At 39.5% G+C, this 15,929-nt stretch overlaps 1 protein-coding gene across 1 annotated transcript in view; it reads right to left on the bottom strand.

Annotated features, from left to right (window-relative positions):
* Positions 1-15,929, bottom strand: part of LOC139692623 (E3 ubiquitin-protein ligase HECW2-like) — a 172,927-nt gene that overhangs the window by 38,525 nt on the left and 118,473 nt on the right. The window contains exon 3 of the mRNA XM_071590916.1: positions 11,188-11,520. Coding sequence (XP_071447017.1) covers positions 11,188-11,520 — 333 coding nt within the window. The remainder of the gene's footprint in view (positions 1-11,187; positions 11,521-15,929) is intronic.

Raw genomic sequence — 15,929 nt, 5'->3', positions numbered from 1 at the left:
ACTTTAAATCAAGTATGAATTCAAGACTCAATCTTTGGCGCTGAATACACCATCACAATATTCGTCGACACTCACTTTTGTTAAGAAAATGATATCCATTATTTTCGTGTTAGTATAAAAGTTAACTTGAAGTCAATGCGTAGTCATGTTAAGTAAGTTTTGTTGGTCTATAGTTGAAATTAAAACTCGGCTCACGGAGCAAGTGCGGGGAATATATAAGCTAATGTTATTTTAATTTACAAATAACTTACCCAAGTGACAAAGTCTTGCACTGGAGGAAGCAATTAATGAAATCAATGCGATGAATGACAAGCAATGAAAGCATTGCCCACTTTAAAAGAGTGGTAAAAATAATTACCTGAATATAATTAAAATTAACAAACATTGAACTTGCTAGTAGCACTCCCATTTGTGGTAGGTACTTTTTTTCGCCTGAAACGTGCATTAATGAGGTATTCGGTAACTATCGGAGCAGATATTTTTTGCAAAGGAGGATTCACAGAGCTCTTTGGAAGACAGCTTGAAGTATGTACTGAACAATGGAATTAAGCAAGAATTTTGCAAACTTTTGAAATACAAATTATCATTTTATACCAAGTTATTTTACAATAATAAATTCTTCACTAAAAATGGGAATTTTAATTGTATCTGGTAGTTCAAAAATGGAAATTTGAGTGATTTTTTTGTCATCGTACACGCTGAAAAGAGCTGAAAACTTGCAGTGGAAAAACTGCTCTCGAATTAATAGGGAAGTTAAATTTAAGTATGGACTAAAATGCTTAATTCTGTCGTGAAAAGCTCCCTTCCTTTGTTTACTAAGTCTGTTTTTTCTTCACTATATTCATTTTATGCAAATTATCGCCAAAAGTGAATTTCAGTCCGAAATGATAAAACACGGTTTAAACCCTGTGAATGACCATCTTTTTCTAAATCCTCCGTCGGGAGGCACCTATCTCCGTCCAGTTTAATGAACTCCACGATTTCGCATATGTATATACAGATAATCTTTATTTTCTGCTAATTTTCCTTCTTGCGCTCTACTTAGACATTTTCGCCCGTCTTCATGATCTTTTACCGGCAGCATTAGATTTTGCTAACTCGAGTTTTCCTTGCATTAAAGACGCCGAGTGATTTTTATCGGAAGGATTTCTTTTGCTTTAACTTTTGCTACGTAAAAGGAAGGGAGTGGAGCTACCACTTTTAAGACCGACCCGGTACATGGACTTACAGTTTACCTTCAAATTACAGTGTAATCATGTAATTCAATAGATAAAATCTAACATAATTCTGAGATAGTTTCTTATTGCTTTCGCAAACAACTGTGGAGCAAATTGAAGGATGATTAAACATTACTGAGGCAACGTAGTCAACTAAGCAGAGCGTTCAGCTACTGACCGGGGGCCCCAGGTTTGATTCCTGGTTACGTTGGACTCCTCCAACTTGACCATGGCTGGTGTTTCAGGAACCATATCGTCCTTGAAACCACAAGCGGAAAAGGGAAAGTAACCAGGTATTCTACTCTTCTCTACTCGCTAACTGTTTGGATTTACCGGCCATAGCAATTAGGAAAGCTCTATCTTCACTTATCTAATCAAAAGAGGTCGATTAAGGTGATCGGTTAAATACTAAAGATTCGCACTAAAGTATTATTTCGAAGACCACTAAATATCAAATGACAGAAATATTTTCAAAAAATATACACTCACAACTAGGGAATCTGATTAAAAAGTGGTAGGATGATTAAACAGAAAAAAACGCTTGCACGAAAAGGTGACTTCGAAGACGAAAGCAAACGAAATATCTACTGATTCAAGCTTTTTGAAAAAAGGAATATGATTAGAAAATATAATTATACGCATAAAGAACGCTCGGGACGAGACTTTCGAAACGCCTTGCGGGGTAGAGAGCGAGAATATCTGACGCTAAGACACCTCCCTACTCAGGGCTCATGCAACATTCACTCTGGAAAACGAATGCGTACGGAACTAACACTTTCACGAGACAAGAAGATTCCAATCCCGAAATGCACCGGGGCCGTGCCGTGCGGAAACAGCCCGAAATATAAAAAAACACGGGCGAACCATCAAGATGAGTGGTCCCGGAGGACGGAGTGGAAACGGAGGGAAAGGCCGAGGAGACCGTCAGGGAGAAGGAAAGAATATCGATAATGACACCCACCGCATCGATAGGAATCCGCCGAAACGAGTTTTTAAAAGCGGAGGGAAGATGAAAGTGTGAGAGAGGCGGGGAGGAAGGCAAGGAGGGCGGAAGGGGGGCTGAGTGCGGGATGGGGCGAGGGAAGGAGAGGAGGTGAGAGATGGAATCTTGGGTTCAAAGAGTCAAGGAAGACGCCATTGTCTCCTCCCTCCCCATCCAAGCCCCTCCCTCCACCAACCCCTTTATTGCCCGCCTCACATCCCTACTCCTCCGATTCCCTCCTCCTCCCAAAGAAATGAAACCGCGGGGGCCTAGGCGCTTGCTATTACGGATTTTTCTACATATCCGCCGTACCTGGGATGATGGAAGGTTTGGGAATCGACGCCGCGGAACCGCAGGATGACACGGATGTTCAAGTATTTTGTGCGCATCTTACCCATATCTGAGTGAAATATTTTTAAACAATATAAAGGATAAGGCTTTCGGGGAAAGGGGAAGATAAAATGAAATCTTAACGCTTTTCCTCGGTGGCGTCGAAGTTGACGATGCTCGTGTGCTATCTTCTGCGCCATTTTAACCCAATTCCAATACATACCCGTCCTAACAAACATATGGGATCATAACACCTTGAACCAGAGAGCCCATACACTGTCTAAATATATTTCCCGCCTATAGAGCTTTCCAATGTCTTTCAATTCTTTATTTAGGCCATCAACCACTTCACGAATAATTTTATTTAGAAATTGAAATTACAAATTTACCGTATATCCTCCATCATTAGTTTTAATCAATTTATAATAATTAAAAATAGAATAATCACAAAAAATAGAAAAGTTAAAAAAATAAAATAATAAAGTAAATGATAAAATTAGGAGATAAAGAAAATCGAAAATAGAATACGTGGAAAAATGATTGTGACAGGAATATATTACGGTTTGAAGCTTAAGAGTAAATTAAGTAATTTATTTACCCAGTCATGTCCAATTAAATTAAGGTTTCTTCTCCACACAAATGATACATTCGCCAAAACTCTCTCCCGACATTATCCCATAGGGGACAATCGAAATCTACCCAGCATTAAAGCACAACACGCACGAGAAAAAATTGGGATATCGAACATATCCCAAGATTAAATTCCATAGTTGACCAAATGGACTTTTTAACATACTGAGGGGATTAAAAACATGAATTCTCCCCGACTTTAGATTGGCCAAGATTAAACTGGTATAAAGCGCTCCATAAATTATTCAATGATAAATAAAAAGGAGCATTGACACGTCACCTATTATGATATGCGTTTACGATAATGTTTTGACCCTATAGATCGAACTTCATCCACCTTTGATTTTCTTCAACCTAATATAGAATATATAAGAGTCCCGCCCCGACAGACAATGCTGGACATAACAAGGGTGAGATTCATTCATTACTGACAACTTAGAATTATATTACTTTGCTAGCGCAATTTAACATTTTAGCTATCTTAACATGACGTGACTAAAAATATAGAAAAATACGTAAGCGCGACCATGAGTTATCTCCTATGGCAGCATTTGTGGTCGCTGAAGCGTTTCCTTCGACAGCACCGTAACCTTTGCAAAGAGCATAGACCTTTGCATATATGTATGCATAGAGGTACTAATTTTCCATCGGCTAAGAACTGCGTTCAGGATTCCCTCATAATTTCATCATAAAATTATTTCTTTTTAGAGAATGGGTTATTTTCTGCCGCAATTTAGGAACATTCGCTCCACTTGAAAATTTAAAAACGATAGCTTATCAATTATTTTGTGCATATAGATTTCTTGTGAAGGTTCAAACGCCACGTAGGATAGCAATTTGGAACAATATAACGTCCAGCACTTTCCTAATCTGTCACTTCATTGAAGAGCAAAGAAGGACAGCGCGATTCAATGCATGGGAAAAATACAGTCGCAAGTCGGAGGGGAAGAGTTTATACAGTATAGCAATCCGTTCTCTGGAAAATTCCAAACAATCATGCCGAATCTTCCAGAGAACTTCTTGGCACTGCCTTCACCTCTATTTTTCAGTATCAATCCGAAAAGCGCAGCCCGTAGATTTCAAAGATTCAGATCCTGGTAACCGCACTCGTGTTTCCTCTCAGTTTCGCATAATTTCCTTAAGGTGCCTTATGCAAATGACTTCTTCCTCTATTACGTTTATCCAGGATTGTTTGTGGCCTCGCACTTCTCTTTTCAACCGCCCTTGAATTTTATTGCGTGCTACATTAGTCTAATTCATACCCTGTCACGCATAACGAGGATATCTGACAGGATGTGTTACCATACAAACAACAATTCTGCCTTATCCAAAGATTTTATAATATTTTTCCAACTGTCGCCAATCGAAACACAGTCTCCGCAACAAAGTAATATGCACATTCATCTCGACTCCAAGTGACTTAATCACGGAAAACTTCGGTTTTCAAGAGCGCCAAGAAATGCGAATGAAGAAATAACCAGGGCCTAATGATTGAAGGAATGTGGCATTCCAGTTAATTAGAGCGCTTCCCTAATGACCGGCGGGTCCGAGTTCGATTACCTCAGCTTCACCCGAGCTGAGTGATTTTTCGGATAAGTACCAGATTCTCTTGGGAAACTACAAGTGACATGGGGAAAGGAACTGCTCCCCTATACTCTGACGTGTTATTTCAAACACCTAATAGGGCTTGATATTATGTGAGCTCGCCCTCGCCCAACAGAAAAACCCTCGGGTTTATTACTTTATTTGGGTTGCATGAGAATCAGGGCGGGAAGAAACTATCCAGTCAGATTAAATTTGAATGCATCATTAGATCACCTAGGCAATTGCCTCCAGGGGGGTCGTGAATTTTCTTGATTCAAAAAATTTTAAGACGCGATGGGTAGAGAGATTATGGAGGTGAAGGATAGAAGAGAGTTCTAAGAGCGAGGCTACCGGCGCCGGTGGTCGATCGTCCGTTCAACGGGGAAATAAACTGGCTCGCTCTGGGAGGGAATTTGGAGGGTGGAAGCGGAAAAGTGACAGCTCCACCTTCCTCGTCTCGACCATCCGCGTGTCACGTCCATTCGCGGCCGCCGAGGCGAGCACGCAATCGGTTTCGACGTCCACAAATCACGGCCCAAGAACCACCGCGGGAGGTAGTGGACTTGCCACGCGAAGGGGTTGAAATTATTATCGCGGAGGCGAAAAATAGAGCTAGATGCGAAATTGAGTTACGAGTACGCAGGGAATGCCGCGTAAAATGAAACAATCCGATAAATAAAACAAGGGAACGCATCTACGATAAATCAGCGCCAACAAGTGGAAATAAGGCGGAGAGATATAGTGCCACATCACGCTAGGTCATCCCAATCGGTAGAGCCGTGAGAAAAAACCAATATAAAAAGCTATCGATACGCCGAGTTTGCGAAATAAATGAATAATGTCGCATTAAGGCATAATTCTCAACTAATTTTCAATGATGCGCATTTTAACGACGTAGCGATAGGTACCAACTACCTGTAAAGTATAATTGAACAATGACGATATGATTTTGTATTTGTTTGATACATTCACTATCAAGATCACCTCGATATCTTTTATATTTTACCTCGATATCGTTTTATCTAGTCGAGAGCCAATAACAAATTTGCTTTATCGCAAAGTCCAGTTTTTTATTCCTACGTCTTGCGAATTTAAATTAAATGCTGATATCTCATACGTATCGCAATCGGTGCATCGTAAATATCACGCAGTATTAAGTCGACATCTAAAATAACTTTTCCTGCGAGGATGAAACGAAACCTTCAGCTTTAGAATATGCCAATGATGAAACTCTCAGCGCTGAGAATATAATAATAATAATAATAATAATTGGGCCCGTTCGAGCACGATCGGGCATTTATTGTTTCAATTTGTTTTTTGGGGTGCCTTATGTTTAAACCCCCAATACAATTTCGTAAATTTTACAAAATACAAAATATGAGTTACATGCCATTCCTTTCCGTTACTCTCCCCGTTCTTACTTTATCTTTTGTTAATAAATCTTTCCAATATTTTCCTAATCGGTTCCTCATGTAGGTATTGCCCAATTTGTTGGACGTTGTGCAAATACCCAAGGATAGCTTCCAGTTCGCGTCTTTCCTCGGCATAAATTGGGCAATAAAGGACTCTATGTATTGCCGTGTCCTCCTCCATCATGCATTCACACGTCCCCTCCTTTTTTTTCCCTATTTTCTTGAGGTATGATCTAAACTCCCCGTGGCCCGTTAAAATTTGCGTAATACCGTTGTAAGTTTTAAAGTTGATCTTCATTCTTTCCTTCACGCTAGGTAAAAATTGTCTGGTTGTTTTACCCTTTTCTAATGTTTCCCATTCCCGTTCCCACATATCCAGGAAATACGCTCTTATAAAATTCCTGTTCCTGATCCATTTCTCAGTTGGAGACAAAGCTACATCTCCCAGAGTAGCCTCTTCCATCTGTTTCATCCGTACCTTGATTCTTCTTTCCTCTATTGAGAACGTTATCGGCTGTATCCCAGTTATTATTTGTAGAGCTTCATTACAGACCGTATTGTAGCTCCCGGATATTGCAATTAGGCAAGATCTTTGGGCCTCTTCCAGTTTTCTCCGGATTCTGCTGTAATTGAGTCTCTCTCCCCACACCTCACTGCCGTATGCCAATATTGGGATGGTGACTCCGTTGTATATAGTTCTTAAGCTATTAGTGGTGATGCCAAATCGGTTTCTGCACAGCCTTCTTAAGCAGTTAAATATTTTCTTGACCTTGCCTGCTGCGTAATTTGCGTGCTCTTGGAATGTTAGTCTCTCGTCGAATTCAATGCCCAGGTATCTGAATGTGGAGGATCTTTTGATGTTTTGACCATAGATTTTTATAGTTGGGTTTCGTGACAATTTTTTCCCGAATACGACGTACTTAGTCTTATTCACAGAAATTTTTAATTTCACTTTCGTACTCCATGACTCCACTATATGGCAACATTCTTTTGCGAGTTTTTCTATTTCTCTCCTGGAATTTGCAGGCATTGTGATCACAACGTCATCAGCTGAGGCTGTCCATCTGCAGTTTCCAGGAAGGGGCTGATTCAGTAAATCGTTCATGGAGATGTTCCAAAGAATAGGACCGAGTATGGATCCCTGTGGTGCCCCTTTTGTAATGTTCTTTTCAACTTCCAGATTATTTAGTTGTATTTTGGTGGTTCTATTCAAGAAATAGTTTTTAATAAGTTCTACTATTGGTCCCGGGACTTTATACCTTTTGAGCTGGTTTATGCAATGGGGCCACCATAATGAATCGAATGCTGCTTCGTAATCTATGAATAAGGCCACCTTATACTTATATTTACGATTTTTGATTTCTTGCAGAAGTTTTATTGCCGCGGCTGCGGTGGATCCGCCTCTTCGAAATCCAAATTGGCTTTTGTGAAGTAGATCCTCCTCACCAACTGCTTCTTCAATTTTCATTTTGATGATTCTTTCGAACATTTTCCCCATTTCGGGTAGTAGTGTTATGGGTCTGTATGCCTTAGCATCAGAGGGATCCTTTTCCTTAGATTTCAAGATGGTGCATAGGACACCCTTTTTCCATGCCGCAGGGAAGTACTTGTTTCTGCAACAGTCCTGTAGCAATCTAGTTAAATAGTTGAGGATTAACGGCTCTGCTGCTTTGATCAATTCAGCGTTTATGCCATCAAAGCCTGGGGCCTTTTTCACTTTCATCTCTTTAATCGCGGTTCTAACTTCCTCATCGGTGATATCTATCTCCGTACTTTGCAGACAAGGGAGGTTAGCCTCACGCCTAATTACTTTTTGCTCTTCAGTTTCATTTTCTGCTGTGTCATCCGGCACTAGCGTGTTGATGATGCTGGAAATGGTTTCGTCCAGGAATAGAAGCTCCCCTCTGGCGTTGGTCTTAGCTGAGTATGCTGGTAGGGTTTTAAATTTTTCCCTCGCGATTTTATATATTAACCCCCAGGGGTTTTCCTCAATATTTGACCTCGAGAATTTCTCCCAGCTTTTTTCCTTGCTTTTTTGCAATTGTTGTTCATAGTTCTCCTTTGCCTCATAGTATCTTCTTTTGTTGATGGTACGTTCTTCGTGGCTAATACTTTTCTGGTAAGTTCTCCGTAGGTTTCTGCAAGTTATCTTAAGCCTATGAAGTTTCTCATTCCACCACACTGTTTCGTTTCGTCGTGTTCTTGAGAATATGAATGATTTATACAAATAGAACTTATTTTGCGAAACGGCAGGGATCTAAATTAAGTTCTGCCGTTCCTAAAAATTAAATCCGTGGCCAGTGAATACATTTCGGTTTTTACATAAATGAAATTGAAGCTTAAAAAAATTATTTAGAGAGTGTGAACTTTTTCAAATGGATGGTATTTACTGAAATATGGCATTAACACATTCGACGCATAAAGTTGAAACCAAGAGCAATGTCTGAAAAAAATCAGGGTGCGTGATATACCTTGGGGGCTAAATAATATCGGTAATTGTTTAAATAGCTAGCATGGATAAAAAATACTGACATAAAATAGATACATCGATATATTTTGGCCATCTCTATCCTCTTCCCTTGGGAAGAGTATTTATTAATCTTCCGATTCCTATCCTGGAGCATTGCTCACCAATTGGATTGCTTATCCTTCGACGTTCAAGCTCCTCTCAACGGTCCTGTGAATTTCTTTCTTACCTCCGTACCTGTCACATCACATCCCAACTCATTGATGGGGTAAATTTTGAAATGATGCCGTCCACACTCGTTAGCCACCATCTACACACATGACACGCAATAATAGCCAGCAACTTAATTAGGCAAAGCCTTTAATAATTATTTTACCACAAATATGGCTCCCTTGCATTCTTTTCGAACAATGCCAATCTTCTCCATTTACCGAAATTCCGAATGATTTAAGTCTTTCTTCAGTATCAAATGTATTAACCTCTTCATGTAGTTTAAGGACCACAAAATACCCTCTTACTGATGTCATTTCATATCCTAATTCAATCACTCCTGACACAACGACGTTCCTTCCAGAGGCAAGGAAGCATAATAAAAGAGTATCAAAAACATCCCCCTCTCCTGTATTTTATGCTTACGTCGTTTGCTCTTCAACGCGCATTTTGTCTTACCTAGTAGCTGTGAAAGCAAAGGCTGCGTCATTGGTTTGGTCATACCCAGATGAGCGTCGAGTCATCAAGCAGATATACTCAGTACATTACGAGGCAACTATACTCGTACAATAGGCAAATTCCTGAGAGTAATGTGGACATAAGAAATACATTAATACATGGGTCCCACGCATCTGCGGCAACTTCTGCTATATGTGTTGGGTTTTTAATGCTTATTACCTAACTCCATTTGAACTTTCTTTAACGTTCGTATTACAAAGTGTGCACTTCGAAAAACCTGTTGATATGATGCTGACCCCATTCCAGATTTCTGCACAAATCGACCCCTAAATATTTCAGGTTGTCAGACCGAGTTATATCCAAACCTGGTATTTTATAGCGAGTGCCGTAATGGAGTGGGTGTCTCGTTAATAATAGTTGGTTGGATTTATTTGGGATCCACTCTCATTTTATACGCATTTACCCAGTCTATTATTTTTTCCGGATCTTTCTGAAGATCTCTTTGGCCTTAAGTATCCTTATAGTTTCCAAATATGATGCAATCATAAGCAAAACGTTTTACTTCTAAGACAAAGTCTCGCATACCGATTGAAAGTTAGTTGATAAAAATTAAAAACGAATTTAAGGGACGACAGCGTTATTCGAAAAGAAGGATGAAACCGAGAAAGTCATGGGTGGATGTAGTCGGAGTAATTCCCAGTACGAGAAATATAACCTCCGAGTTAACAACTATCTTTCAGCTCACGTAGTTTCAGGAGTCCCCGACAAACGGATGAGCCTTTAACGACGGAGGCGACTTTCAAGAGTCACTTAAGAGTTGAGAGACTTATTTATGTGGATCATGTTATGTTCGCATCGCCTACTGAGCCGATTTTGACAATTATAACAAGAAGAGACTATGGTAGAACTGAGAGACGCCTGGGTCAAATAAGTTTCAGGAACAGAAGCACCCGCGTGAAGCAATGCACAAATTTGACTGGTAAATAAGTAATTAAAAACGGGTAAAAGACCTTATTATAACATATATTTGGTTTATATATCATAACATGATTTTGTACTCCCCTGGCTTCAAGGATCTTCCAATACTTTCTAAAACCTCCCAGTCAGCTTAAAGAGTTTCCTTAATGCAAGTATGGATTAAACATTTCAAAAGTACATCTCCGACAAAATTCACACAAAATAAATGCCGGTGCATATTATTACCGGGGGAATATTCGGCATAAGAGAGCTACAGGAACCTGAATATTGATATGTAGCTTTGAAAAACGTGCCCTACATTTAATTTGCGCACTTATACAGTCTCAATATGGAAAACAACGTTTCAACACAAGTTTCCATAGAGTCATCTGTTTCCAAGTTAGTGGGTTTTTACAACTACAACAACAAAGTATGCAAATTTTTCCATAGATGAAACTCGTTTTCTGTACATTGTTAAAACATACTTGGCTTCTTTTCTTTGAAACCTAAAGTTCATAAGGTGGTAGGTAACTGAATGGCAAGCACATAAATTATGATTATCAGATTCAAGGGCAAAAACTGACTCGTTTTTCGAAGAGAAGTAGGGAAACCTTTATCCAAGGCGACTAAAAAATATGCTCGACGCACATAAATTAACGCATGAACGAACGTCCTAATAAGATAATATTTACAGCATAAAATGCGGTTGCCCCAATTGGGAGAGATATGACTTCTTAAACTCAAGCGAATCGACCTTATATATGCAATTACAATATAATATACTTGTATACGGCAGTAGGTCAGATAACCACCCGGCCAGGAGGAAAACACACGGAAATCACTTTGAAATCGGGTGTTTTCAGCTGCGCCGGTCCCGAGATCCACTGTGGTAAATCCTTCAATGTGCCTCAATGAGTAAAAGGGAAAATGTCTCCTTACCGGACACGCGGAACTGCACGAGCTCCTCGTCGTCATCATCTCCTGTGGTGGCCAGTGGGACGGCGGCCGCGCCCGCTGCATCCCCGCAGGCGGCCGCTTCGTTGGGTGCGGCGGCGGTGGGCGAGGAGGGCAGCGGGGGTCCACCGCCTCCGCAGCGGTAGGCCGATGGGTGATGGGGGAGGTGGAGGTGGTGATGGTGGTGGGGTGGGGGTGGGGGCAGGTGGGAGGCGGAGGCGAAGAGGCTGCTTGGGTGGAGGGGCTCGGAGGAGGCGAGGCAGGCGAGGCTGAGGCCGCTGTAGTAGCGGAAGCATAACCTCCGGTGGTCGTCGTCGCCTAAGCAGGAAAGAAAGAGACGGAGAGAGAGATGAGATTACATACTAGGCGGCTACGCCCCCGCGGCCACCGGTTTACGAGAAGACGCATTTTTTTCGGGGCGGGGCGGAACAAATACCCTCCGACCGAATTTCCTGTTTACCCACTTCCAACGTTGGTGGATGCGCTCCCTTGCGTCAACTTTGTTGAACAACATTATCCAGAAGTGAAAACGTTTTTCGCACACAGGATGTTCTCCGATCTTTGCACCTAATGTTTTGGTAAAAGTTTGATTGGATCAGCAACGATCAGTGATTCAGATTCTTTTGTGGTCATGGCAAAAAAATTGGGTAGATTACATCTACTCTCGCAACCAATGAACGATACTGAAAACGGGATTCCATTAATAAATCACAAAATGAGAATAATACATTGGTAATACAACCTCCTCAAAACAACTTTGCTGCCAATTGGTTTGGAGGGAAACCGAGGATTTCTAAATTTCAAAACTAATTTCATCTGCGTCATACAGTGTGACAAGGGCATTTGAAAGTGGCTACTAGTAACACCATCCATCAAATACGCGATTCTAAGAACGATAATAAAATACCGAATGAAATGCTAGTAGAGGTAAAATGCGATTGAAATAATGGATGCGAATCCCAAATTATGACATTTTTCATGGTTTGAAAGCGAGGATGATTTCTGCGAGAGCAAAACCAATAATAAAATCATCATACCGGAGAGTCAATTTTTCATGACTTATTTCGGCGATCTAATTTGTTGACCTGATACCTCGTACTAAGCATACAGAATATACAGGTATAAACCTGTATATTTTGTATGCGTACCTGTATATATAGGTAACCAATAGCATAGGCAAAGCCAACAAATATTCTATTTTACGCATAGGTTCAAGATGAAATCATAGATGACCTCCTAATGATAGGCCAGCAAACCCGAAAAATTAGAATCCAGTCACATCTGAATTCATCGCATTGAGTCCTAGTCAGCCCTTCTGTTACCACAATTTGGCGTTATCAATATAATAGCAATAAATCTAGCCCCATTGAACACTTGTGGAACCTTTTACGACAAACATGAAAAAATACATTACAAACCGGCCACATTAAACTAAAGACAAAATTCAAGGATTTTTCTAGGTTTACCATACCAAATTCATCAATGTTTCCATAGGTTGAGACCATGAAACAACAATAAAAAAGTCTCATTTTAAAATATATACCTATCCTATATCCTTTTAAATTGTGAAATAAGCTTTTTCACGCGAAAAGAAACATTGGTACACATAAAGGAAAAAAACACGATAGGTGATGCATAAATGCTGCAATTAAAACCACTTTTTGGAGAAAATGTCTTTTTTCCAGTAATCCATCATCGTAATCAATAGCATTGGAAACACAAGGTAATAAATTTTAGAACTTAACTTCTGGAACGGGAAAATGTATGCATTACAATTGTGAAGACAGAACACACATTTGAATCAACTGTCAACTACTAAACATAACATGAACTATATTTAAATGATAAAAGTTTTTGATGCCTCATATGTCCAGTCCGGGTTTGGCTTTGAGCATTGAACGGCGGGAACATATCAGGGCGGGATTGTCGCGGTAGCACCAGAGTATCATTGCTAATTGGCTGATAAAAAATACGTCGACAATACCAATGAGAAATAGAAAGGTGAGGGAATCATATGTCCATACATAATCACAACATGATGTACTTCTCAGGGAAGTGATGAATCGTGAAAGAAAGTAATGCCCGGAAGGTGTGCAACGCATATTGGAGAGTGCGAAATGATCATTTATGCAGGAAAATGTAAGTATAAACACCCCCAAACAGAGTTTTCTCTACCACTCCCCAAAAGGTCTCACTTGAATCAGGACCGGAACCAAATAGGAAGTCATACTCTGGTTCGCCAAGAGAATTGTGGAAGTGGTATTGTAACAAAGAAAACAAACTTTGTAAAATTCCGCAATACTTAATTTATTTTTAAAAATAAATTAATTATTATGGAATTCTCCGAAAAGTGACATCTTTGCTACATTATGCAGATACCACTAAGTAACGCCGGAGACTGTTAACTCAGTGGAAATGATATGTCGAAACCTTTGAATTACACGATTCAAAGAGGGTTTTAAGAAAGATAAAAATGTTCCTATTTCATTTCGCGAATCAATAATCGCTAGTTGCGGCATGTGCGTAAGGCATGAATCCATTACACAAAACAGTAGGAAAATTCTGCGATGGAAATATTGGAAGATCAGACAAAACCGATGTTTTTGTACTCTCTGGAAGAATTATAGATGCTTGAAGAATATTAATATGCCATTTTTTCAAATTACAAAAATAGTTTATTAATAGGTTTTGACATTCCAACAAGAAAGGTTAACAGAACGCCTTCAGTGACAGCCTATATTAAAATTTAATTAACCGCCTACTGGATTGATGAAGGTCCAACATCAGAACGAGAAAACTGCGAATGACGTATCGTTTTTAAAACACAATTCAGTAAATAGAAGAATTGGCTTGCTTACAACTTGAAGCGGAACCATAAAGAATACAATGCCTTTCTCAATCTGGTTATTTTCGACACGCCAACAAACTGCAAAAAATACGAGGAATTTCATTCGTAAATTCTTTAAAACTCCGAGACGCCTTTCATTGTACGATTTTTAGTGAGTGCGTTGATTTATTTTTAATGGGTGGCAACAAATCAGTTTCGGTCGACTCTTTGATTCTCATCGGCTTTTCTCAATAAAATATAGAATTTCCTCCGGATGTGCAAACCCGGAATTTTCCCTTACCAGGGAAGGAAAGGCAAAACTTATTCGCAAAAATCACGTACCACACCAGAGAAGCAGCTGAAAAACCACCATACTGAAGCCGGATGTTGCAGCATGAGGAGTAAATTTCTTATGGATTACATCCATTATAACTTAGAGCCACAAGGATATCGTAAAGTGAGCAATTCGAGAGATAAGAACTTAACGTCTCCTGGCGAAATCGGAAAATAATGAGTGTCCGCAATGCCTAACGGCTCCCGCGAAGCACTTACAATGGGAAAGAAGAAATAATATGTACCTTCGGTAATAGATCTCTCGTTTCGCAACATACGAACTTCGGAGTAGGCAGAGAAATGCGAGAATGAGTAAATCAAGAACGTCAGGGGACCTCTGGGAGAACATTATTATGTAATATTTTATCACTTCTAAAGGCCAAACCGCCTCGAAAGGTAACAGCTGTCGGCAATCGCAGCCAAATGTATGAAGAGGGTTTTTCAAAGGATTACCCAAACCCTGAATGATAATATGATTGCAGGGAATGTGAATGCAGGTGTGTATACGCATACAAACACCCACACACACGTGTATATATGATAAAATAATGTATAATTAAAATTAAAATTGACACTCATACAAATACATATAAAATTTCTACCTATCAGTGGAAAAAAATTGAAATGTGACGCGTTAGTAATTATAATCGATGAAATATTCCAATTCCACATTAAAATAAAATCCTTCAAAATATGAAAGAAATTAATGAAGATATGCAAAAAAACGGTTGCGAAATGTGAAGGGGAAATCGTTCATGAATCTGAGCTAAAACAGCTATCAATTTATCATTTCAATCCAAATATCAAATGCGCCATTTACGTGGATAATCCGATGGCTGATTGGATAATTTATGCATCAATTAAAGAGTATCTAATTTAATGCCACTGATCTATCTCTTAATTGAGATATTATTCCGTTCTTACCGAGATTAATGACCAGAAGCTTATTCTAATCGAATAAATGGTAACCATCGGAAATTTCGATAATGAATATCAGTGTGCTACGTGAAAATTCTACGATAGCAAGAAGATAACGAATGTCATTTTCACCTGAAACTGAAAGAGAATCTGGCTTCAAATAGGACTTTCGTTGAAAAGAATGTACGACATATTCCTTGAGCACCGGCATATCCTATGCTGTTGAATTCCTTGAACCACGCAAAACACCAACCGATTCGGTGTTTTGAACAAAGCTTCCCTTGAAATTACCGGCTCCTACAGCATTTAACAACACGGCATTCCAGAAAGATTGCCAATATTGTCTTGCATCTTTTACAAATCTTGTTGCGATCTTTTACGTATCGTGCTTCAGCCATATCTTTCGACGTTAATGGATGCCAAAACACCAAAGCACAAACCTGAAGTTTGGTTCGATAGGCCCGGATAGGATAATGAAATGGTGAACAAAATCTTTGCAATAGACTGTTGCGTGAATTGGTTTTTAAAGTAGATAATCGTAAATCAATGAATGACAATCATGACACATCAAAATTACATTTTTTCAACACTTACCACAATTGGTCGTTAAAGGCAAATAGGATAATCTAATGGACGGTTTAGAAATTAG

The sequence above is a fragment of the Hetaerina americana genome, unplaced genomic scaffold, assembly GCF_022747635.1.
Source record: "Hetaerina americana unplaced genomic scaffold, ioHetAmer1.1.p SCAF_4, whole genome shotgun sequence".
NCBI lineage: Eukaryota > Metazoa > Arthropoda > Insecta > Odonata > Calopterygidae > Hetaerina > Hetaerina americana.
Note: the sequence above shows the minus strand (reverse complement) of the source record. Positions and strands in the feature narration are given on the sequence as shown.